At 41.8% G+C, this 23,409-nt stretch overlaps 1 protein-coding gene across 4 annotated transcripts in view; it reads right to left on the bottom strand.

Annotated features, from left to right (window-relative positions):
• The window catches only part of MYO1B (myosin IB), a 179,711-nt gene that overhangs the window by 6,767 nt on the left and 149,535 nt on the right, over positions 1 to 23,409 (bottom strand). Inside the window, exons 22-30 of one of the 4 annotated variants that reach the window (XM_037912505.2) lie at positions 20,665 to 20,751; positions 20,292 to 20,378; positions 17,290 to 17,376; positions 13,713 to 13,787; positions 13,197 to 13,331; positions 11,900 to 12,006; positions 7,930 to 8,062; positions 6,870 to 7,022; positions 5,499 to 5,626 (exon numbers count right to left, since the gene is read on the bottom strand). In XM_037912505.2, the coding sequence (XP_037768433.1) occupies positions 5,499 to 5,626; positions 6,870 to 7,022; positions 7,930 to 8,062; positions 11,900 to 12,006; positions 13,197 to 13,331; positions 13,713 to 13,787; positions 17,290 to 17,376; positions 20,292 to 20,378; positions 20,665 to 20,751 (992 nt within the window). The remainder of the gene's footprint in view (positions 1 to 5,498; positions 5,627 to 6,869; positions 7,023 to 7,929; positions 8,063 to 11,899; positions 12,007 to 13,196; positions 13,332 to 13,712; positions 13,788 to 17,289; positions 17,377 to 20,291; positions 20,379 to 20,664; positions 20,752 to 23,409) is intronic. The other 3 variants (XM_037912507.2, XM_037912506.2, XM_037912508.2) reach the window with 3 other exon arrangements.

Here is a 23,409-nt window from a genome sequence, read left to right as displayed (position 1 = left end):
CATGCATGCAATGTTGTCCGTGAGTACTTGAATAGATTTATTTCGAATGAGTGGGAGGAAGTGAAGGCAGGCATACCTGACAGCTCTCAGTTCTAGGAGCTTTATATACAGATGGGCTTCTGGTGCAGACCACCTGCCTTGTGTCATGTTGTGTTGCAGGTGTGCACCCCAGCCTATCAGGGAGGCGTGTGTGGTGAGCATGAGTGCTGGGGGATTTTGGGGAAAGGGAACTCCTGTGCATATATTCTCCCTTTCTGTCCACCAGTGCAGTGAGTTCAGCACGTTTGCGGGTGGAGTTACCATCATGTGGAGGCTGTGCTTGGTGGGTTTGCATACTGAACTCAACCAGCCCTGTAAGCACCTCATGTGTATCTGGCGTGTTTCACCACGAACTTGGCAGCTGCCATGTAGCCCAGAAGTTGCAGACCCATTCTGGGGACACCATGTGTATGAGGTGTTTGATGGTGAGGAACCTGGCCTGCTGGAGGAAGGCTCTGGCGAGGGTCAAGTCCAGGTAAGCCCCAATGAACTCCATTTGCTGTGTAGGTGTCTCAGTGGACTTTTGGAAGTTTATTTGCAGTCCAAGCCTTTGGAAAAAAGCGATGGTCGATAGCATGGCTGTTGGCGTTTCTTCGTATGATCGGCCCTTGACAAGACAGTCTTCCAGGCACAGGAAAAATATGATCCCTTGTTTGCGAGGTGGGCCGCTACCACCGTGAGAATCTTGGAAAACACCCGCGGTGCGGTGGAAAGACCGAATGGGAGCACTCTGTATTGGAAGTGGTCGTGTCCCACTGTGAACTGTAGGAATTGTCTGTCTGCTGGGTATATGGAGATATGGAAATATGTGTCTTGTAGGTCGAGGGGTGAGAACCAGTCCCCTCGTTCCAGCGCCGGTATTATTGTGCTTAACGTGACCATTCTGAATTTTTAGGGGCGGATGAATTTGTTGAGTTGTTGCAGGTCTAGAATGGGTCACCCTCCTCTGCTTTTCTTCTGGGTCAAGAAATAGTGGGAGTAAAATCCCTTCCCTCTGTGTTGTGCTGGAACTCATTCCACTGCACCTAAGAGGAGTAGTTGAGTTACTTCCTCCTGAAGTAGGTGTTCATGAGAGGGGACCCTGAAAAGGGATGGAAAGGGTAGGGGGGCATGAAATAAAGGGGCTGGAATAGCCCAACTGCACTATTTCCAGGACCCAGTGATCATGTGTGATGTTTCGCCAAGGGAAGCATTGGAGGCGACGGCGGTAAGGAGTGGTCACTCAGATCCTCAACCAAGACTTCAAAATTGTGGTTTGTTGACGGACTGGCGGGACGTAGGTTGTTCCGACTGGGTTAGTTGACATCTGGTTAGACCTGCTGTGGGACCTCCCAGTCTCGTACTGCTTGGACTGTGGGTGGTTGTATTGCTGCGGGTGAGACCTCTAGTAAGGCTGGTATCTCTTTCTCTTGGAAGGAGGGGTGTAGATCCCTAGTGTTTGCAGGGTAGCCCTGGAATCTTTCATCGTGTGAAGGACTTCATCGTTTTTTCCAGAAAAACGTTTGTCTTTGTCGAACAGTAAATCCTCCACTTAGGTCTGCAGCTCTTTAGGGATGCCAGATGAAGAGAGCCAAGAGGCCCTACGCAGTGGCTGTGGTGCGACCTGCCATGTCAGGGATGTCCAGAGATGCTTGAAGCGCCGTTCTGGATACTAGCTGTCCCTCTGCCAGGACCAATTTAAAATCCGCTCTTCGCTCCTCTGGGATGTGGGAGATAAATTCAAAGAGTTTGTTGTAATTGCCAAAGTCATAGCTAGTGAGAAGAGCGGTATAGTTGGCAAATCTAAATTGGAGAGTAGAGGATGTGTAAACCTTGCAACCTAAGAGGTCAAGGCATTTGAGGACTTTTTCCTGGGGTGTGGACCGGTAATGAGGTTGCTTAGCCCTATGATTAGCCGCTTCAACCACAAGGGAGTTGGGCTGTCGGTATGAAAATAAAAAGTCTATGCCCTTAGCTGGGACATAATATTTTCGGTCAGCCCTTTTACAGGTTGGCGGGATGGAGGCTGGTGTCTCCCAGATAGTGTCATCCGGTTCTAATATGGTGTTGTTTATGGGGAGTGCAATCTTTGAGGACACTGAGGGTTGGAGGATCTTCAAGAGTTTATGTTGATTCTCCTGTACTTCCTCCAATGGAATGTCCTGGCTGATTGCAACCCTCTTCAATAATTCCTGAAATTGCTTGAAGCCGCCTGCCATAGTTGGTGGGAGTGGCATGACGGCTTCATTAGGCAAAGAAGAGGAGTTGTGTTCAGGCAACTCCATATCAGGTGTGGGCTCTTCCTCCACTTCCTCATGTGGATCCTCAAAGGTTCTAGACGCGCATGGCATTGGGGATCCAGCTGGAGAGTGGATCTGTGCTCTACAGGGTGAGGAGGTGCAGGAATAGTGGGCCTTATAGGGTGCGCATGGGTCCCATAGTGCCCACTGCATGGAGCATGGTAGTTGAGGTCCCATCCTTGGTGGAGCAAACCATGGGAATTGGGGTTGGTCCTTCTGATGCATGTTCCTGTGAGGTGGTCTTTGTTGTGGTGGAAGAGAGTCGGGTGGAGAAAAGACTGCATCTCTGTGATCACCATCATCGTCGTCTGTGAAGACAGAGCATTCAGTTGGAGAGGGTGGCTGGATCAAGGGTGAGCCCTGAGTACTGAGTAGATGCGAATCCACTGAGATGTCTTGATGTGTTAGAAATTGCATCTGCACCGGAGCGTGCATCACCGAGGATTTAGTCAGAAGCTGTTGGTTTAAGCCAGAGGTGGGAAAACCGTGGAACCATCCTGCCTGGCCCCTGAGCTCCTGGCTGGGGAGGCTGGCCGCCCCCGGCCCCTCCCCTGCTGTCCTCCCTCCCCCGCAGCCACAACGCCAGCACTCTGGCCTGCCAGGTGCCCTTCTGGGCAGTGTGGCAGGTTCCGCCAGATGGCGAGCTCCTGCCGGGCAGCGCGGCGGCGTGGCTGGCTCTGGCATGGTAAGGGGGTGGGGAGTGGAGGGATTGGATATGGGGCAGGGGGTTCCTGGGGGCAGTCAGGGGATAGGGAGCAGTTGGATTGGGCAGAGGCTTGGGGGGTGGTGGTGGTCAGGGGATGGGGAAGAGGAAGGGTTGGATAGGCGTGGGAGTCCCAGGGGGCCTGTGAGGGGGTGGGGGTATGGATAGGGGTTGGGGCACTCAGGGGACAGGGAGCAGGGGGGGTTGGATAGGGAGGGGAGGTTCCAGGAGGGGTTGGTCAGGAGACAAGGAGAAGGAGGGGTTGGATAGGGGGTGGGGTCCTGGGGAGGCAGTTAGGGGTGGGAGGTTCCGGGAGGGGTTGGTCAGGAGAAAAGTAACGGGGGGGGGGGGGGTTGAATGGGTCGGGAGTTCTGAGGGGGGCAGTCAGGGGGCGGGGGCCAGGCTGTTTGGGGAGGTACAGCCTTCCCTACCTGGCCCTCCATACATTTTCGCAACCCTGATGTGGCCCTCGGGCCAAAATGTTTGCCCACCCCTGGTTTAAGCCGTTTGTCTTTGGTCTTGGCTGCTGCCGGTGGCCCCATGGCAGCACCAGCAGCCGGTGCCGGATGGTGTGTCGGTGTCAATGGCGTTGTCGGTGCCGGGGCTCTGTGAGCGGACGGCGCCGACTCCGGCGCGGGTGCCAGTGCTGAGGAGGAGACCTGGCCATGATGCGGTCTTGACTCCTTACTTTTCTGCACCATATGCCCGGTGCCAGAGGTGTCGGGAATGTCGCAGGTGCTGACCCTTGAGGCAGCTGGACTGCTGGCAAGGACCTTGCTGGGGACTGTTTGTTTGTGCCCAGTTCTCTGTTTGTGGAGGTCGAGGCTCTCTTCCTCTTCTCGTGAGATGGTGGAGCCATGCTCTTGGTCGGTTCCAAACTGGTCAGAGAGCACCTAGGAGAGGGTTTTGTTCTGCCCGTCTCCAAATCAGGTTGGAGGGATTTCTCCAGAAGAATCATCTTTAAAAGCAGGTCTCGGTTGCAGCAAGTTCTGGTTTTTAGAGGATTGCAGTGGATGCTCTTAGTTGGGACGTGCGTCTCACCGATGCATTTGACACACCAGGACTGTCCGTCCGAGCGTGGTATGGGGTCCTTGCAAGAGTCGCATTTTTTAAACCAGGAAACCCCGGCATCTTTAATGTGGCCCACTGAAGAAGGTCTAAGAATGAGACCTTAGTGGGGTTCGCTCCCAAAGGGGGAAGAGGGGTTAAGAAAAACTAGGTGTTTTGTTTTGAGGGGTGGGGGGGAGGTTGTTTTGTTTTTAGTGAGGTCTATGCAACTGTCTAAAGGTAGGGTAGTAACTGGGGAGGTTTTATCTAACTAAAACTAATTTTCTTTCAAAATGGGGAAGAGGTTCAGCACTGCTCTACTCCATCTTCAGCCAAGGACAGTTGAGAAGGAACTCAGGGGGTTGAAACGCGCGCGCGCCAAACAGACTCCAAAGATGCTACAAGACACCAACTGTACACGCACGTCCCGACCGGGCACTGCTTCCGAAGATCTCCGATCAATGGTGCCTGGACACACAGATACCTGAAGTGGAGCACCCACAGGGACACCACTTGAAGAAAAAAGGACAGATTCTGCCTCCTTTATTCAAAAGGAACAGTACCTTACTCTGTGAGCAGTCCCACTGTAATCAGTGGCATTACTCAGAGTACGTTTCTACGCCACATGAGCAAATGTGGCAGAATCAGGCCCTAAGTCCGAAAACAGTTGGTGGTCTATTTCTTAACAGACCTTGCACTTAATCAATAAAAGCTAATTTACAGGGCAACTTTACTCTATGTACTGATAATAACAACTTTACTCTAACAACATTGATAATCTGAATCTTACTCAAGAGACCAAAACATGAAACAGAACCCAATGGACACAATTTATAATTGGAGATTCCAGTTTTCTGCTTAAGCCACAATCAACTCATTAAACATCAACAGGAATTTTAAGCAACATACACTGAAAAGAAAGTAGAGGATCTTTCAGATGAACTGACATCCTTTTAACGTTTTGTCTCTGTCAATTGCAGCCTGTATCATTTTCTGCTCATGTTCTCCATGATTCATTATTTGGTCACACAGAGTAGCAGCATGTAACGCTGCTTATGTATGTGGGTTACACACAGTGTGAAAACATAAATGTGTACAAGTAAAAGATGGTTTTAAATTGAATTTGTGTTTATTTAATTTCACTGATAATGAAATATGATTTCTGCTCAAACGTATACAGTCTCATTTCAAACAAACCTAAAAAACAAAGAATTTCTCTACTGAGTTTCAAGGCTCTAAAATAGCCAAAAACGAATACTGGAAATGAGCACAGACAGAAACAGAAAACTGGAATCCCTGTCATCAGAAAAAAAATCCCAGTTACACAATGCCCTTTTGTTTATCCAAGGTTAGATTTTTGACTGATGAACCTAACAGCATGCTGCACTGAAGGAAATGTCCTTTTAAAAACAAGCAAAAAATAAACATACTCATCAGAAATCTCGATGTTGAGCTTCTGTTTGGTCTGGCTGAGAGTGGTGCGGTAAAGCTTGGTGGCCATTTCAATAAGGTGATCACTGCTGAACAGGAAATCCCCTTTACCAGCTGCTCCTGAGCCCTGAAACAGAAAGAAATGTCGTTAGTATCACCACAAATATACTCAGAGGAATCCTGTAGCATTTTATATATATATGTAAGCAGACTTTAGACCCCCTCCTTCCTATGCCACCCCCCAAAATGCAAAACATAAGGATCAAATACCAGTAAAGCACACCACTGGGCAAGACAGAGTAGCAAGGAGGTTTCCTGTCACCAGTATTTTGACTTCTAAGTTAAAAAGGAACACCGTTCAAATTTTGGGCTTCATATATGACCCAATTTTAAACCTGTTAGAATCTGATGAGAAAGCTGCATGGGATTCTAAATATCAAGGTAAATTCCCGCTCAGCCCAAAGGAAAGCCACTAAACTTTGTAGATCCTACAGAAATGCACTGTTTTAGTCTCCCTCTGCTGGCTACATCACAGCAATTCACACTATATCAGGAACTGAAACCAATTGTTGATACTAGCACACAGAAAAAGATGTTCTGGCATGACAGGGCAGTATATAAATGGAATTTGTTCAACAAAACAGCTAGGCTATCAGCTCCATTTAAGAAAAACGCTGACAGAATAGATTTTTAAGAGGGTTCTACAAACAGTGAAGAGAAACAAAAGTACTTGTAGATTCTTTTAGATTGGTAACTAAATTAGTGATATAATAATGTAAATTTCTTTGAGCTCCCATTGAGTGGATGAATGGTAAAGTTAGTGATGATGAATGCAGGGAGTAAGATGAAGTGAACAATAAAAATGTGGTAAAAATATTATCAAAGAGTTTTTAGAAGCCTAGGTATACAAGCTAATAAGTTTATTCAGAAGAAAAAAAGGGGATGATATTTAATCTAAACTTCCCACTTTCCCTAAAGAGCAGAAACATATTTACTAATCTGTTCGTTATACTTCAGTTACACTGAAGAGTCAGGGAAAACTATATGAGGGGTTAAAAAGCTAAAGACAAGTTTTCACTATGAATAAAAACCAGACTAAAGGGCCATTTCACAAATGGAAAAAGTCTAATCCTGAAAAGGCTGAAGCAAATCACTAGGTCTCATTTTCACAAGTGAATTGTCACCCATTATTTAACAGTTCCACTACATGGTATTTAGTAATCTTAAACCTACCACTTCATAGATGTGGGAAAGGTTTAGACAGCTTTTTTAACCTTACATGCTAGCAACACAAGAATTAATGTTTTAAAATAATTTCTTCTCATACAGTATAAATGTGCTTGATAATTTATTACAGATTTAAACTCTACCTCTTTGAGGTGCACAGCAAAAAAGCCATCATTTTGAGAGCTCATGGACACTTTAGTAACATCACCCAGAGGGACCTCTGCCTTGATATGTCCAGACTTTTGATCAGCAAGGAGGACATTATTTTTTGTTAGCAAGAAAATCCTGGATGCACACTGTAAAATGAGAAAATGAAAAACATTATCTATTCAAACACACAGAGAGGAAGATTCTACAACACAGTAACCATTAAGAAAACAAACAGTTCATACAACTAAGAACTGTGGCTCAAATTTTCAAACCTGAGTGTCTTAAGCTCAGCGAGAGCTGCAGTTTGATCAACGTCTCTGAAAATGTGGTCACCTTTATTTAACTGCCTTCTTATGGATCCAGAAGCCTAATGCATCCCCAGTTCTTCATTTTGCCCCCTATGCTTACATGTATAAACACAATGTTTTTAATTGTAAGTTTATAGATGTACAATCTGAAAATGGAAAGTCAGAATACATATATAAATGAGAATGATCCTGATTCTTCGTTCCTTGTGCACTGCAAATGTCCATTGAAATCAACATAAATTTTGAGTGCAGAATAAATGCAGTATCAAGTATATACGTTTGTGTGCACACATACTATATGTACCAAAATGCTTATGTATTTTAAATACTATGTTGTCCTCCGCTACCATCTCACAGAACTATTCTCCTAATACGCAGCTAAGCATTAATTTTTCTAAATACCAACATTTTTTGGAAATTAGAAATATACTTATCCTAAAAGAATTCCACACTTCCACTGTGTAAAATGGATAATTTAATAAAAACAGTTATGAAAGAAATTACCATCAATTAATAAATAATACCTGCCTCTTATACAGCACTTTTCATCAATAGATCTCAAAGTGCTTTATAATAGAGGTAAGCATCACTATTCCCATTTTACAGATGGGAAAAGTGAATAAATAAGCATTTTAGTACCTTCAGAACCATTGAGTGGAAAAATAAAATTGCCCTATATGTTAATTTACAACAAGACCTATCACATCAGAATACCCTTTGGGATGAAACAGTGCCATTTTATTACCTTCCCATTAGCTCTATTGATTTTATTCACAACTTCAGCAATAATGATCTTTTCTTCCACGGCATCTTTGAGTCTTTTGTACTTGGGGTTCTTGCTGATTTCCAGGTAAGCCCCCTGGAATGGTTGCCCAACACTATGGAAGGACAAAACAATACAGAAACACTCAAGTTAAGTTTCACCTTTGGGCACAAGTAAAAATCCCAGAACTGTCACATTCTGGTGCAGGCTTTACAATGGTGCATTGGTACCAATGGCAGTCCCAAATACCTTATTCATGGATATTGTATTTACTTGCATATACTTCCCCACCATAGACCTTTGTTAATTGCACAATGTTTAACACAAGAATATATAAAATATCCCAGTCTCAGCACTTAGGTAGATATTTTCCCAGGGGCCTATAGCAATTTGTTAGGCATTCAACTCCCACTGATTTTCATGGGAGTTGGGTGCCTACCAGTCCTCTGTGCCTTTGCAAATTTCTCCCTGAATATACGTCAGATTTGGATTTATCTCCTACTTAGTCCTATCTGACAGCATTCAGACTTCCAAAACCTCAACTGTACATTTTAATGCATAATACTGCACTCTTCAGTCTTGAACTGTTTCTACATGAGAAGCACCACATCAGAGATACAGTGAACACTGCTTCTTCCTTCCTGCAGCACAAAAGGGATTCTGGAGTTCCACAGGCAGATGTCTATTGGCTGGAGGCAGACATAAAAAAAATGGGTGTGCCAACCAAGATCCAGGGGACAGCACCCTCACAGAAATATGGAAGCCTCCATTAAAAAAACAAAAACAAAAGAGGAGGAGATCAAAAAGAGTTAAGAGAAATAGAAAGAGGTGGAAGAGACACAAATACAATGAAGAAAAAGATATTCCAGGATCTATTATATGAAAGAAAGGAGAAAGACTGAGCGAAGCCTGGGATGGAAAGGAAGTATAAGAAAAGCAAGAGAGATGTCATAATTAACATATTTTTAAATGTATTAAATATAAAGTTGTTGGCTGCTGATAACCTCACCCATTAATACACAACTGTTGTATGCCTCTAAAATGCAGGTAGTGTCAATTTGGGGGCCTTCGAAGACCAAATTTTCTCACCTAGTGGCTAGTGGACTTAATCCGTCTAGGTTCTTAAGATAGTAAGTACTGGATAATATTTTCAAGCCCTGCTTCAGGCAACAGTGCAGCACGACAGTATATTTAGCCAAATAAGTTTTCAAGAAACACTAGCATCTCCCCCTCTGTTGCCACACTTAAACCAATTAGCTGAAAATGTTTTGTAAGTCTTTAAACAGTGTGGTTTCATTTCATTCTGAATTTAGGAAACCTTTTGGTTGAAAATATGGATTCTGGCTGAACCAAGAGTTGAAGATTTAATTACAATGGGTATTGGCTTTCATTTAATCAATTACCCATTGCTCAAACAAGAAATCTCTCCACATTCAGATTCTGACTAGCAGGCTGGAGAGAACAGTCTAACACAAGCTACATTTATACAAAAAATAACGACACTCCACAAGGTTTGTTTCCCCTGAAAACTGAACGTCTAGTTTCTCAGCACCAGTCGTGACTTAAGCTTAAATTTCAATTAAGCTTCTTTGAAGATCTCCAAAACTGATTTTTATCAGCGTTACTACACACGACATAAATATGCAGCCCAAGGAAAAATGCAGACATTCTTGCAATTACTTGAGCAACGTTAACTGGGCAGATAGCACCAACTGGAGACGCATCAGAAATTCGCTGATATTTTCAGGCCTCTACCTGTCTGAAATACTGATAAGAGTATTTGTAGAGATATGTAAGGTTTTAGCCAGCCTAGATACTATCACTGAGTAGACAGAATCTCTGGAATAGAAATAATTATCAAACAAACGTGGCCTTGGGAAGATAAAAAGCTTTACAAGTTTCATTATTTAAAGGTATTTCTTAACAGGCTTAACTGCAAAACTGCCTAGTCCTCACATTCCAATACTGCTCACTTATTTCATTAATATTTTGGAATCAATTAAGCTTAAATAATGACCACAGCAAATCTGCTAGCAGCAAGTATTTTTGTTTGCTTCTTATTGTCCAAATCCTGAACAAGTGAGAAAGGCCTACATGCTGCTGCAAAGATCATTTCCCTTGCATGTCTCTTTGCCCTTGTTACTCCTCTCTTTGCAGCCCTCCACTGGCTAGTCCCTTCTTTGCTGCCTCAGACATAAGCCACTTGTCTTTACTTTCAAGGCCCTTCACAACCGATCCCCACCAGAACAAGAGTCCTAAAAATAAATAAATAAATTAAAAGCCAGAATGCAGGGCAGTGGGAGGCCCCAAGAGTGAGCAATGGGGTGCAGGGAGCTATTGGGGGGAACTGGGAGGAAGATAAGAGCAGTGGGGGAAGTTGGGGAGCAGGGGTAACTCCCTGCAGAGCCTGTCCTGTCTCCGTCTCCACCTCCCCCGCCAGATATCTCCTCTTCTCTTGCTAACGTGTTAGTTTCCATAAGAGATATCTCTCCTACGTATGCCCAGCACCTGCTCCCTGTGGAGACTCTGTTGTCCAACTCCCAACATCGCCTGGCTCTCGTTCCACCTTAGGGCTCCCAGCAGCTCTACCCCCTGAGTTCCCCTGCCCAGTCCTGGCTGCAGCACCCTGGCTCCCTTCATGCTGAGTGCCCAACCTCTCACCTGCCAGCTCAGTTGACAGCCTGCAGCCAGAGACGGAAAGGAGCCACCTGGCCCAGGACCAGAGGAAGTACTGGAATGCCACTCCCGCATGACTCAAGTGTGGATACCCACCTTCCCTGTCATCTCTCATTCACTATCTAAAGGTTGATGCCTGTCTCTGAGCAGACCATGATGCCAGCCTCCATCCCCTACTTGTTACATTTTGAAACAACCACTTTCGTGCTCTGTCCTGCTGCCCCACATGCTGGGAAGGAGATCCCTGTAAACATCCACAAAGCCACCTCCTTCAAACACTCCTTTGCCGTGACGCCTCCAAAAACCTTAACGGTTATGCTGCTAGTGTGCTGAGGACCACTGCTTACCAAGCTGACCAATACTGCCTCCTTGTTTCCTTGTACTCTCCCCTGGATCTATCTATATCTATCTGCTGTCCCTTCTCTTACACTTAGATTGTAAGCTACCTGGGGCAGTGACCATCTTTTTTATTTAGTATTTGTACAGAACCTAGAACAGTCAGCTCCTGGTCCATGACAGATGCTCTTTCATGCTAGGGTAATACAAATAATTAAGCATAATAAATCTGCACCGTGTTACAGCAGGGCTGGGAGATGGGATCCTTAGCTCCAATGTGTATTGGATGCTCAGATTTGGAGTAGCCAAGCCACGCTGGATATTGCCGGGGATGGGGGGAGGGAGCAGTGGACTCCATTGGTTGCTCTCTCTCATGTGGGATGTAGGCTACTTAGCTTCGCGCAGAGTGTGGGCTTCATGGCCTTTTCCTCATCTGTGAGTGAGACTTAATTCCACCCCTTCACCTTGTTCTGTGGCACTCACTTCCAGATCAGCAAGGCAAGAGAAGGAGGCAAACATTCCCCTGTGCAGGTTCGCTACATGTTTATTATTCAAAGAAACATCCTTTCTGCTATATTTGGGGTCTTGGCACATGAAAACAGTTCTGTTTACAGTGACAAAACTGGTGGCAGTTTCTGGGTATAATGATTCTAACAGAACACGATCAAAAGTCAGCAGTTTAACATTTAATTTAGAAGCAAGTTGATTTCACTGTGTAGGACTGACAAAATAAGCTATGACACCTCCATGATTTGATCAAGCCAGTAATCCAGAAACAAAAAGTTCTCAAGGCATGTAGGATTGGCAAATTGGTCCACAACTAGCAGTTTCTCCTGGTTAAAATAAACAAGGCGTTGTTTTTTAACTCCCTAAATCTATGTAAGGGTGCAGATTATTTTTGTTTTACACTGTGAGCAGTGGTACCAGAATAAGTCATTACCTGGCAGGATATAAAGCCTTCTTGTCCTTAAAAAGTTCACTGGCTTCCAGTTTTTCTTCATATATAAGCTTCTGTTGATCTGTGAACTGGTCTCTGTACTTTTTACACTACAAAACATGACATTTTAGAGGAATCATAAATCAATCTTGGAAATCTGCTTTAACGCAGCAGCCATCACTGATTACTATCCACTTATTGCTTAAGATACACATTCTTCGTATATTTCTGGAGTGACTCAACTCCATCCGACATGCCATGGTAACACAGCAACCACTAGCTGAGGCCCTTCAGCCTTTGCCTGCTTTACACACCTCTGAATTATATTAGACACATTAGAGATGATTTTAAAGAAAGTATTTCATTTAAGTATATATAGTTAGCTGACTGTACTGTCAGCTAAAATCCCACTGTACTTCTCTGTAGCAGTTCACAAAAACAACACTTCACAGGTGTGGTTTTTTGTTTTTGTTTTTTGCTATGATGTACCACAACACAGCCACTTTACATAATTAATACAATAATCAGGATCCGGCTGTTCCTTTTAGCAGGCAGAACTGTATTGTTGTACATGTTTTATCCTGGAGTTGCTTTGAGTGGGGGCCCCCTACTTTCAGCATTAACTCAACTTTCTGAAAGCAAACACAATTCAGAATATAAACAACATCAAATAATTACCAATAGCTATTAATAGACATACATAAATATACAGAACTATCAAAGTGTAGCTGAAGAATTTAGATCTGTTTGCAGAATTCAGCATGTTCCCAATTTACCATGTTAAAAAGTTACAACAAGAGAATCTTTGCCCTTGACAATTTGCAGAAAATGGCATAGTTGCAAAGAGATCATCACGGATGCTGAGTGCTCACCAAGTGTCTCGGCAGCACTTAAATAGATTCTCGCCATTTTCTCCATTAACAGGTCCAAAACAAATTTCAGCTAACCACAGTTCACATGCATAATATTCCACTGAGTATTTCCACTGTTAGACTGAGCAAACACCAGTCCTGGATATGAACATAAGTATTATAAGCTACCGATTAAGCATATTCACTTCATATTAAATTAAGAGCTGGGGGGGGGGAGAGGGGAAGCAATACACTTTGCTCTTTTTTTCCCCAACCACCGAAAGGACTAGATAATGTATAGTTACGTCTGGAAGGCCAAATAGAACGATAAAAACAAACAGCTTATGCAAAAAAATTAGTGGACAACACTGTAGTAAATATTTCCTAAAAATACATCCTCCATGAACAAAATTGAGGCACTCAAATCATATGATCAAAATGTACCCTACCCTCCACAAGTGGAAAATCCTCTTCAGTTCCTTGTGAGTTGAATCCAAGAAGAGGTAAGGCCTTGCTGGCCAGTTTTTGTCTATTGGTGATAAAGAAGGCATCTTATTCTTCATTTCCAAGAAGTACTTTTGCATCTGTGATAAATTTGAAGCAAGATGTTTTATTAATCTCAACCAGTAAAGCTATTAAAACAAGCTAGAAATGACAGGTGCTCTTCAATAGTAAGTGTTGTTATTCAACTGCAATTCCCACACTTATTAAGCCTGCTCACAAGTTTGGGAGGCTAAATTTATTGAGAAATGCTGATGCTGCTTTAGGTGTAGGCTGCCCATGCCCTTAACTTCAAAACATGTGACTATTCCTTCTTTACAACAGAAAGAACTCAACAGTCATGCTATCACCTGTACAGTATGATGACTCCTTTACAAATATTATTAAGGCCCTCGCAGCTAGCACTTCTGGCTATGCTAGAAAACAAACTTTTACATTAACCTATAATGTATATAGATACTTACAATTTTCTGAAGTGTAAATTCATAAATTTTCCTTCCAGCATTGGCTCGGAAGAATTTCCTGTATTCTCTACGGACCTGAAACATTAAACAGGCCTTCAGAGTGAATATGTATAATTAACATTTATCCATGAATGGTTTTAACAAAGCATTGTACATTACAAAAGTGAAGTTACAAGTGTGGCCAATGGAAACAACAGAAAAATCAAGCATACTCAAGATGTGGGAAATAGGTCACAAAGATCAAAGTTGCCTAAAGCTGCAAAGAACTATATTAAAAGTGATACGGTAAAAAAACAAAGCAAAAACAAAAACCAAAAAAAAACCAGAGGACTTTCCATTATCTTTACAACTGTCAAATATGATCAAGTTGATCGCATATTGAGAATATTTCCACAGCTTTTTTGCTGTAAGCCTGGGATAAAGAGAGTGAAGCTCTTTTAGTGATAAGGATTTTATTGAATCGTAATTGCCACTGGGTTGATTTGTGAATTATTTTGTTAATTGATGGGAGGATTTTTTTCTGTACATGCACTTGGAGGTTTTTTGATGTGTGTATTTTATAAACCTAAATAAACAGAGATAATGATAAATATTAAGAAAGTGAAATCAGAAGAAAAGTTCTGTACATCAAATTTTTCATACAAGTGCTCTTAGAAAAATATCAAGAAAATGAGCTACTGGTGACTGAAAGAAGCAGAGAAAATAGATTAATTTTGCTTAGAGTCAGACACATGAAATAAAATTTAGCAGAACAAATCATGAGTAATCATTAAAAGCCACTTTTAGAGGAGATTTCTGATACTACTTTATATATGTGATTTTTAAAGCAACTCTAAGGTAGAAAACAGAGAAATTTCTACCTACCTTTGGTATTACCACTACCATGGTATCTAACCTCTCCAACTATTACACACTTGAAACCAAAATTGAGACAACACACCTTATTTGGACTTTTGTGAAATGCCCAAAATTCACGACAAGTTAGCTGAAATTCATTAACTTTTTTGCATGCCTTGGCTGAGTTAGAAGCAAACCTGTTAAAGTTTTTAGTGGAAATCAGGGAAAACGGCTATGGTCTTGCATACTTTTCCACACAGCTCAGTGGTTTTGGTGAATTTCGCATAGTGTTCTTGGATTCATCTGAACCAAAACCAAAGTGAAAGCCAGCAGGTGAAAACCCACATTAGTCAAAACACAAAAGGTTCACATAGCCCTATGCCACCAGCCCTCTCTCCCATCCCAAGCATCTCACACAGCTCTTCTCTAAGCCACCATTTTGAAAAGAAGAATTTCTCAAATGTTCTCATGAAAAAAACCCAACATTGGGGGGAAAAAACACACATTAATCACACATTACTGAGATATGTTAACAGCATTAACAATATTTAAAGTGCTTCATTCTCACCAAACTTTCTCTATTCAAATTTTTCTTTTCCTCTTCAGTTAAGAAGAAAAATGTTTGAATTTTCAGATGTTGACTTTTACAAGGGATTTTTTTAATGAATTGCAGAAATTTTCAGTAAAATCTATATCTTCCTTATGCTGTTAAAGTTTAGCCCTCTCTTAATTAGCACACAACCATTATCAGTTAGCAATGGATATTATCCACCAATAAACACATTAACACCTTCAATCCCAGTCTGACAATATTCACTGAAAAATATTAAAAAGGTGACTTCCTTGTAATATACGGGTCCCATATCTCACCAAGTTCTCACTGGTACTCCTTAAAAACAAAGTTGTTATTACTCTTCATGAGCAGCAGTCTGTGTGAGCTTAGTTTTTAATGAGAATACTGCAACACACACACACACACACACACACACTCTCTGTCTCTCTCTCCTGGCACAATAGGAAAGCCAGCAACAACATAATTCCTTGGCAGATCAGTACTAGAGAACCCCAAATCTGGGAAGTACTGTACATACTATTAAAATCCCATTTATTTACTATAAACAGAAAAATAAATCAAAAATAAATTTAGAAATCTTTATGCAGCTTTATTTTTCAAAATACTAATGATCATGATTCAAATAGGTGAAAGTGCTTTGATTTAACAGCTATTAACTCAAAAGCTTCCCTCTACAAACATGTTGGAAGAAAACAAACAAATCACACAGTATCTAACCAGGCAAATAAATCACACAGCATTGATGTAGAAATGATTATACATAGCTAGGATCTTGCCATGGAACTCACAGTGTGTATTCATATTCCAAAGAATTGTGTGCTTTAGATGAGTCCATTTCTGCTAGAAATAAAACCTTCAAAACCATTGCATATACAGACAAAGGCATGTCCTTGCTGTATAACATGTTAAGGTTTTGGCTTTATTAAAGTTAGTTTTCCTTTAAAAAATAATGCTCAATATACAGCAGTGTTCTTGACTTCTTAGAACGGACATTTTCTTGGTTTCTAATCATAAAAACTGACCTACTTTGACAGCAGTAAAGCATGATTCTAATCTGAAGAGTGACTTCTTAAAAATGGCACCTTCATATCCCCTGTGTTCCTTCCCATATGTATATTGAGTCACATTTAATTTAGTGACAATATGTTTTCACTACATTTTATCCATGTTAGCACGCAATAGAACACCTCTGAAGAGTTATGACTTATACATCAACAACAGAACTGTCAATAAAGTTTCAACTGTAGAGCCAAATTCTTTCCCCATTTACACTTGCGTAATCCCGGTTTGGCCCAGAGCATCTCTATTAGTGGTGATGACGATCAAGCCAAAAAACACCCATTTGGTCTCTCAGATCTAAGTGCTCAAGGATAGCAGCTGAAAACTTTTTTCTTGTAAATGAAGCAAAAGGTGATATGCAAGTACTGTGACACAAACATGGAGGCCCATAAGATGCCATTTTTACAGTCTATTTACAGAATAGAACTACACTTTACAGATTGCAAATGTATTTTCTTTTGCCAACCAATCCTCAATGTAGAGGGATATAGAAAAAAATGGACAGACTGTAATCATTCGACTTTTCTAAGAAGGCCTGGCCTCCACTGAATAGATGTCACAGCATCAAAACAACTCAAAGGAAAGTGACTGGACACTATGCTTAACTCTAAGTCACGCTTTGGCCATCCCACATACATCAGTAGGTCTAAAATGAGCAGCAATGACGTCAAATAGTCACACCCTTCTTCCCACTGTAACAAGAATAGGTCAGGAAAAGAAAATACTTGTTTGTAATCTTTCCAGATGGGATCCTTGCCAATGTAGGTCAAATTTTAAGTCAACAACCATGATAGTGTCCCTTTAATTAAAAACATTTTTGGCATTTTATCTTCCATTTGAAAATTGAAACTTCTGATAAGACAAGGAATATCTTCAGATTAAAGACAGCTGTAAATGTAACAATATTGTTAAAAATATTTACAAATGTCTCATTTAACAGACATTTTCGGATTAAGGATTTTTCAATAAAAAAGTCCATGACAAAACTAAGCAAAACTAGTATCATGCTCGCTAGTGATCCCACACAATTAATAGTTTATTATGTGTTAGTAGATGCCACGCTTTATTGAGTTCATTGTTGACACAAGGGAGTGGTTGAGAAAGTACCTTCAGTCCAAGCCAGTAAGCCCAAATGACTGCAACAGCATGCTTACGCCTAGCCTCGTCCTTCAAGCGTTTCAATTCCCTTCGAGCCTAAAATGTTTAGATAGTGAATAAAAGAGACAGCCCGATGCAGATAGCACAATGACCAGGAAAAAGATCCTCCCAGACAGAACAGCTGATTTATGAATAAGATATAGAAAGATGGAAGAATAGCATATAACCATTAAAACCCAATGTGTCAGTGTGGAAATGGTGTTAAGGCACAAATGTGGTCAATACAAGCCTCTAAACTGCTTCACTAATACAAAAGGTAAGAATTACACAGGCTCCATTATTTGCTATGAACATCTGTGTAATGTCTGCCATGCTTGTCTGCAAATCATCAATGTTGAGTGTCTGATACTTGATTTTAATGGAAAGCTTTCCCTCCAGTTACAAGACCAAAGTGATATTTATGAAAGTGAAGAATTGAAGTCACACTATACACCCAACTCCTCCAATGACAAGTGCCTCAGCATCGTATGATTAACTCTAACAATTAAAATTATGAATTATTTTTGGTCCTAGTCACAACTTTAAATAAAAGAATCCTTCTCACACAATTTTACACACTATTTAGAACTTTCGTTTCTGGGGTTTAGTTAAGATTCCAGTATATATTTTCTCCAGTCTGGCAAATGATCTCTTTCTCTTTCTGATTCTCCACACGATGAAGACATTGGTGATGTCATATCACCAAAAAGCATGACTTCATCACATGCAAAACAAGGAGACAGGTACATAAATTTCATCTACAGTCTTTGTTTAGGCAAGCAAAATTCCAAAGTACTAAACATAAAGATGTGATATTCTGTTAAGTTACACTTTTTACATTTCAGAAAGTATTAGTAAATTTATTTGTTCAGTTATTTAAAGACACAAGACCAACAAATAAGTAGCTTCAACTGGCTTGGAAAGGGCATACCAGTAATAGTAGTTATAGCTATGTACTTGCAGTATTCATATCTTGCCAAGTATACTGAAGAAACTGTGAATCCACACCCAACTTTGCCAGTTGCACTTTTTGGATACTCTTCCAATTTAACAATAAAGGCTATTCTCCATTAATTTAAGCCTTTATAAAGGATACATTTTAGTTCATTTGGGATGGTACACAAATTCAAGCTCTCAGTGTATGACATGCTAATGCTAAGGACACTGCATAGTCAATATCTGTTTGAATTTTGAAGAGGAAGGAATTTGAGTTACATTTCTACAGTTTTTGAAAAAAATTAAACAAGTATTAAAATAATCACTGGAGATAGATGGATCCTGAAGCTTTTGCTTTAATTTCCCTCTTAGGAAAAGAGAGAGTTTCCTAAGATGACAGGAAGTTGCCAGATACTGAAAATTTCTTATAACCCTGATGAGCCAAATTAGATTGGTTACTATTAAGTTTATGTCTGAGGGCATGGTAGGCACATTTTTATTTAAATACATTTGTTTCATGTTTAACCAAAAAAAAACCCCAACTAAAATGTACAATAACGATATAAACCAATGTGCAATATATTTTAATTAGGTACTGTAATATAGAATTTATGCTGCATTTTCGTTTGTCATGTCCTTTTTTAATAGAAAAATCCATCTTTACTCTACATCAGTTTGCCAATACTGCTACTGAGCTATTACTTTGCATGAGGGACTTATCACTAAGGCATTAACAATTTAACCAATTGTTTTATATGTTGATACCAAGCACCATAAACAAACATGATTTTTATATTTATATATATATATATATATATATATATATATATATATATATATATATATATATAATTTATACTACCCTAGTTAGGACAAGATAGTGAGACTTCATCTTTACATAAAATAAATAGAGGAAAAAACTGTGTCTGATAATGACAGCTTTTTAACAGTTTATTCTGACACCTGAAGATCAAACTAGAAATAAAAAGATCTCTTATGAGCTAAATTCTGTAGATGTTTATATGTTGATTCCCAGGGTTACCTTTCCATTCTAAGAGATTTATTTCTTTGACAAAATAAAATGGCTAAGATCAAGCTCAGCATTGTACTTCTTCTGTATTTTAGCATGCTACTAGAATCAGAGATATTTCTTTCCTCATTTAACTCGCAAGGTGTTTTGATAGCATATATAAAGCGGGATCCAAATAATAATTGGGCTATTTTAAAATTTTAATTGACTGAATAAAATATTCTAAGTCAAAGAGTTTTTGTTAATTGAAACAATTGTTTCAACATTATTCCCTAGAGTACAACATTTCAAATGTTCATATAACCCAAAACTGCAGCCTGCAATTAGCGAGAATCTTTTAGTGGGACTTCACTTCTGAAAACAAACAGCTGATGCTGGAATTCCTGGGATTTTTCTAGGGCCATAAATTGAGAACTGCATGCTAACATCGTTTTCTCCTAAAATTTGGGTCATAATATTGTACTTAATTTGCAATACTGGACTTCTCATACACAACCAAAGAAACAATCAAAACTGATTTCAGATTTTGTACAAATTATAAATAAAAGTTGTTTACATTTTTAAAATGTACTATTTTGAATTGAAAAGGAGCCTGTTTAATTTAGGTCACAGAATATACAATCCAATTAAAAGGAATCTAGATGTGTATCACTGCAAGCACTTAACAGAAGAACACACGTGTGGAACATTTACATTTAGTTCAAATGCATTTTCTAACTTGACCTTACTGCAGTCTAATCATTTTTAATCTAGTCTAATGACTTGTTAGTAAGCAATCAGTACTATTTGGCTGAGCATGCTTAGAATTTTCTAATATACAAGACAAACATTTAGGATGCTGTCAGGTTTATTAAGTGTGGCATAAATAGAAATGAGAAAAATCAAGGATCATGCTTTAGTATCTACTAGGTCACTTGTATTAGTTATTAATCCTCGCTATTTACTACTGATTAAAGTTGGGTGTTGTTGGGTAATGAAGGAATCATGGAACATGTGCATGAAGTACCTTATATCCAAGCCAGTAAGCCCAAACAACAGCAATAGCATGTTTATTTCTAGCCTCCTCCTTCAGTCGTCTCAGTTCCCTTCGCGCCTGTGGTGTATTTGAAAATGGGTTATAGAAAAAGTTTAGGGCAGAAAAGGTTACTGCAGGTCCCAATGGAGAGAGAGAGAGAAAGAAAGAAACCAGTCAGTACAAAACCGTAAATATAAAAGCATGTCCTGGCTTTCCAGATTGCAACGGTTAAAATGTGTGCAGCGAAGAGAAATGGAAGTTAAGTAATTTAAGCCATTCAAAACATTTCTCTCTCTCTTTTCTGGAGGACTTTTGCTCCACACACTGGCTTTGAAACACTGAATGTTTTCTGGCATTTTCTTACCTGGGTACCATGCCAATAAGCTGCAATGGTTGTGGCTGCTTCCTTACAGCGCTTCTGATGCTTAAGTTCTCGAAGAAGTTTTCGAGCCTGTGATCAATCAAAAGAAAAAAAATAGTCTTATTTCTAACCCAAACTTAATTTCAAAAGGATTTACACCCTACTGTGCCTTTCTAGTTCAAATCTGAGAGGGAGGAAAACAAAACAAAACAAAAAACCCCAAAACACCCTCAAATTTTGCAGATGCACACGCAGAACAACATGCAGATCTGAGAGGATGGGTCTTGTGCTTACCCCCCAAAGCCTCGAGCACTGCAGGGGGATGGGATACCAAGGCCACCAGCCTCTCCCAGGCTCCCGACACCGATTGGGCAGCCTAGGAAGGCTGGGTGAACACCCAAGGGTTCCATGGGTACCATAGCGCCAGCCACTGCGCTTGGGGCCATGGAACCGGTTTCAGTGCCATCGATGCCGTCATCACCATAGGTACCGAGGCTTGTCCCGCAGTCAGGGAACATCGCTCCGTGCCGGAGCTGTAAGTGGAGCGGTTGGTACTGGGTGACCAGGAATGGGCGGAGGGATGGCTCCTGTCCGACTGGTGCTGGTTGCTGCGACCCAAAGCCGACCTGTCCAAGCGAGTCAGGTGTCTTGTTTGGGGTTTCAGAGCCTGACGGCGTTCAGCGGATCTGTATCGGACACGGGACATCGAACAGGACCGGTAGCCACTACAGGCCAGGTGCTGGGAGGAACCTCCTAAGAAGGGAAATCTCCTAGGAGACGGGCGACGACGGCTGGGCGATCAGTGGCCTCTGCTCCCTGATTGGTACTGGGCCCTAGGAGATGGTGAGGGCCGGTCCTGGATATCTTGCTGGGCGGCACATGCCCCTGAGTGTCTGTGCCAATCCACCGGCGAGGAACACCTGGAATCCTTCCATCAGTGCCCCCAGTGTGGGGACCAAAGAGGGCTCCACTTAGCCTGCCTCTCTAGTCCCGAGGCATGACGGCTTCGCACGGGCGACTGATGGCACAACGTCTCTCTCAATGGGGAACAGTGCCACTGAGGTGGGGAAAAAAGCATAGGTCTCAAATCAGGTTTTCCTCGAGACCGGGGTACTGCTGGAGCCAATGTGGGCAGTGTCAGGATCTCTTGAGCTGCTTGAAGGGCTTCGGGCGACAATGGCACCTGAAGTTTGCTGGGGCCTGCACCGCTATTGGAGTCCCAGGCGAAGTACAGGATGCGCCGCACCGCTTGACTTGAGCTGGGGCCCGGGAAGGAGGCACTGAGCTGCCCAGCATGGGTCGTGGCTCGCCCCCAGCCTTCTCCTTTCCCTTGCGGGAGGTAGATCATCCCTTCACATTCTTCTTCGGCTTCATGACCAGGGCCGTGGAGGGAGAGCGGTGCCAGCTCGCAGACAGTGCCAGCGGAGCACTGCACACAGAGGCCATGGTGCTCGGTGCAGAGTTGGACCACTGCTCTGGTGCCGGAGTGAGTGCTGACTCTATCAGGAGCGCTCTTAGACAGATATCGTGCTCCTTCTTCATCCTAGGTTTAAAGGACTAGCAGGTATGGCACTTATAATTTATGTGCCCCTCGCCTAAGGATCTTAAGCAGCTGGTATGTGGATTGCTGACGGGCATAGGCCGTTTACAGCGATTGCAGGGCTTAAAGCCTGGGGACCAGGGCATGCCCAATCCCCCAGCTGAGTCCCATTTGGGACTAACGAAGAGTAGAGAACTATTGCTAAGGGTTTAATTAAGAAACTACTAACTATATACAACTATTTTACAGGTTTTCAAAGTTTGCAAGAACAGAACGAAACAACACTAGCTGAAGCAGCAGAGTTCCAGCACCGTCACTGGCAGCAAGAAGGAACTGAGGGTAGCAGGAGCCAGTGGTTCCCCTTATAACACACCATGCAGGTGCCACTCCAGAGGGCACCAGAACCAGTCCCCTACGGATACTGCTCAGGGAAAAACTTCCAGCACAGGTGATGTGGCAAGCACACACACCTCATATGGAATGGACCGGCTACGTAAATATAAAGAACCAAAGTTATATCTGGGTCGCCAAACCACTATTAACCTGAGTTTGCACAAATAATAATTTAATGTTCTCAATTCTTTTGGGACAGGCAATAGCATAAATTGGCACCTGTCCTACAACTGTTAGGACTACTCTTGTAGCACACAAAGAGTTTAGTTTGTGAGGGATATAACAGTACTAAGATGCCAAGATTTTTTCCCCACAAGATAAAAAGTGGGCTCAACCCTTTCCTGAAACTAGGTTTTACGTGCAAGATTTTAGATATCCTCCAATCCCTGTCTGAGCAGTAAGGAAATCTCATTTTTCTCTCTTTTTACCACCTTGCTCCTTGTAGTCTCTGTCATGGTCACAATTCTTCCTTCAAGAGCAGTGGACAGGATTCTTTGAAGAGAGGCAATGCCACAACAAGTTGGGGGTGAAGATAGGGTGGGGTAATGAGACACTCTCTCTCCAAGGGCCAAGTATACTGTATCAAGAGCATTCCCACATCCCCAGGAGGCACAATTGACTGAATTCAGGACAATCTGACCCAGGACCTGGCAAACCCATAAACTTTATAAAACTGTGTTCAGTTTTGTCTGTGATTTGAAAGTCTCTAAATCAGAGAGTGAATCTGCTACTTACACTCATCTCTCGTCAACTGAGCCCAACATCCTCAGATTTTATTAGCCTAGGCTAGCAGAACCCAAGGCAGTCGCTGCTCA

This window comes from Chelonia mydas, chromosome 11, assembly GCF_015237465.2.
Source record: "Chelonia mydas isolate rCheMyd1 chromosome 11, rCheMyd1.pri.v2, whole genome shotgun sequence".
Taxonomy (NCBI): Eukaryota; Metazoa; Chordata; order Testudines; family Cheloniidae; genus Chelonia; species Chelonia mydas.
This window is presented reverse-complemented; position numbering and strand designations above follow the sequence as displayed.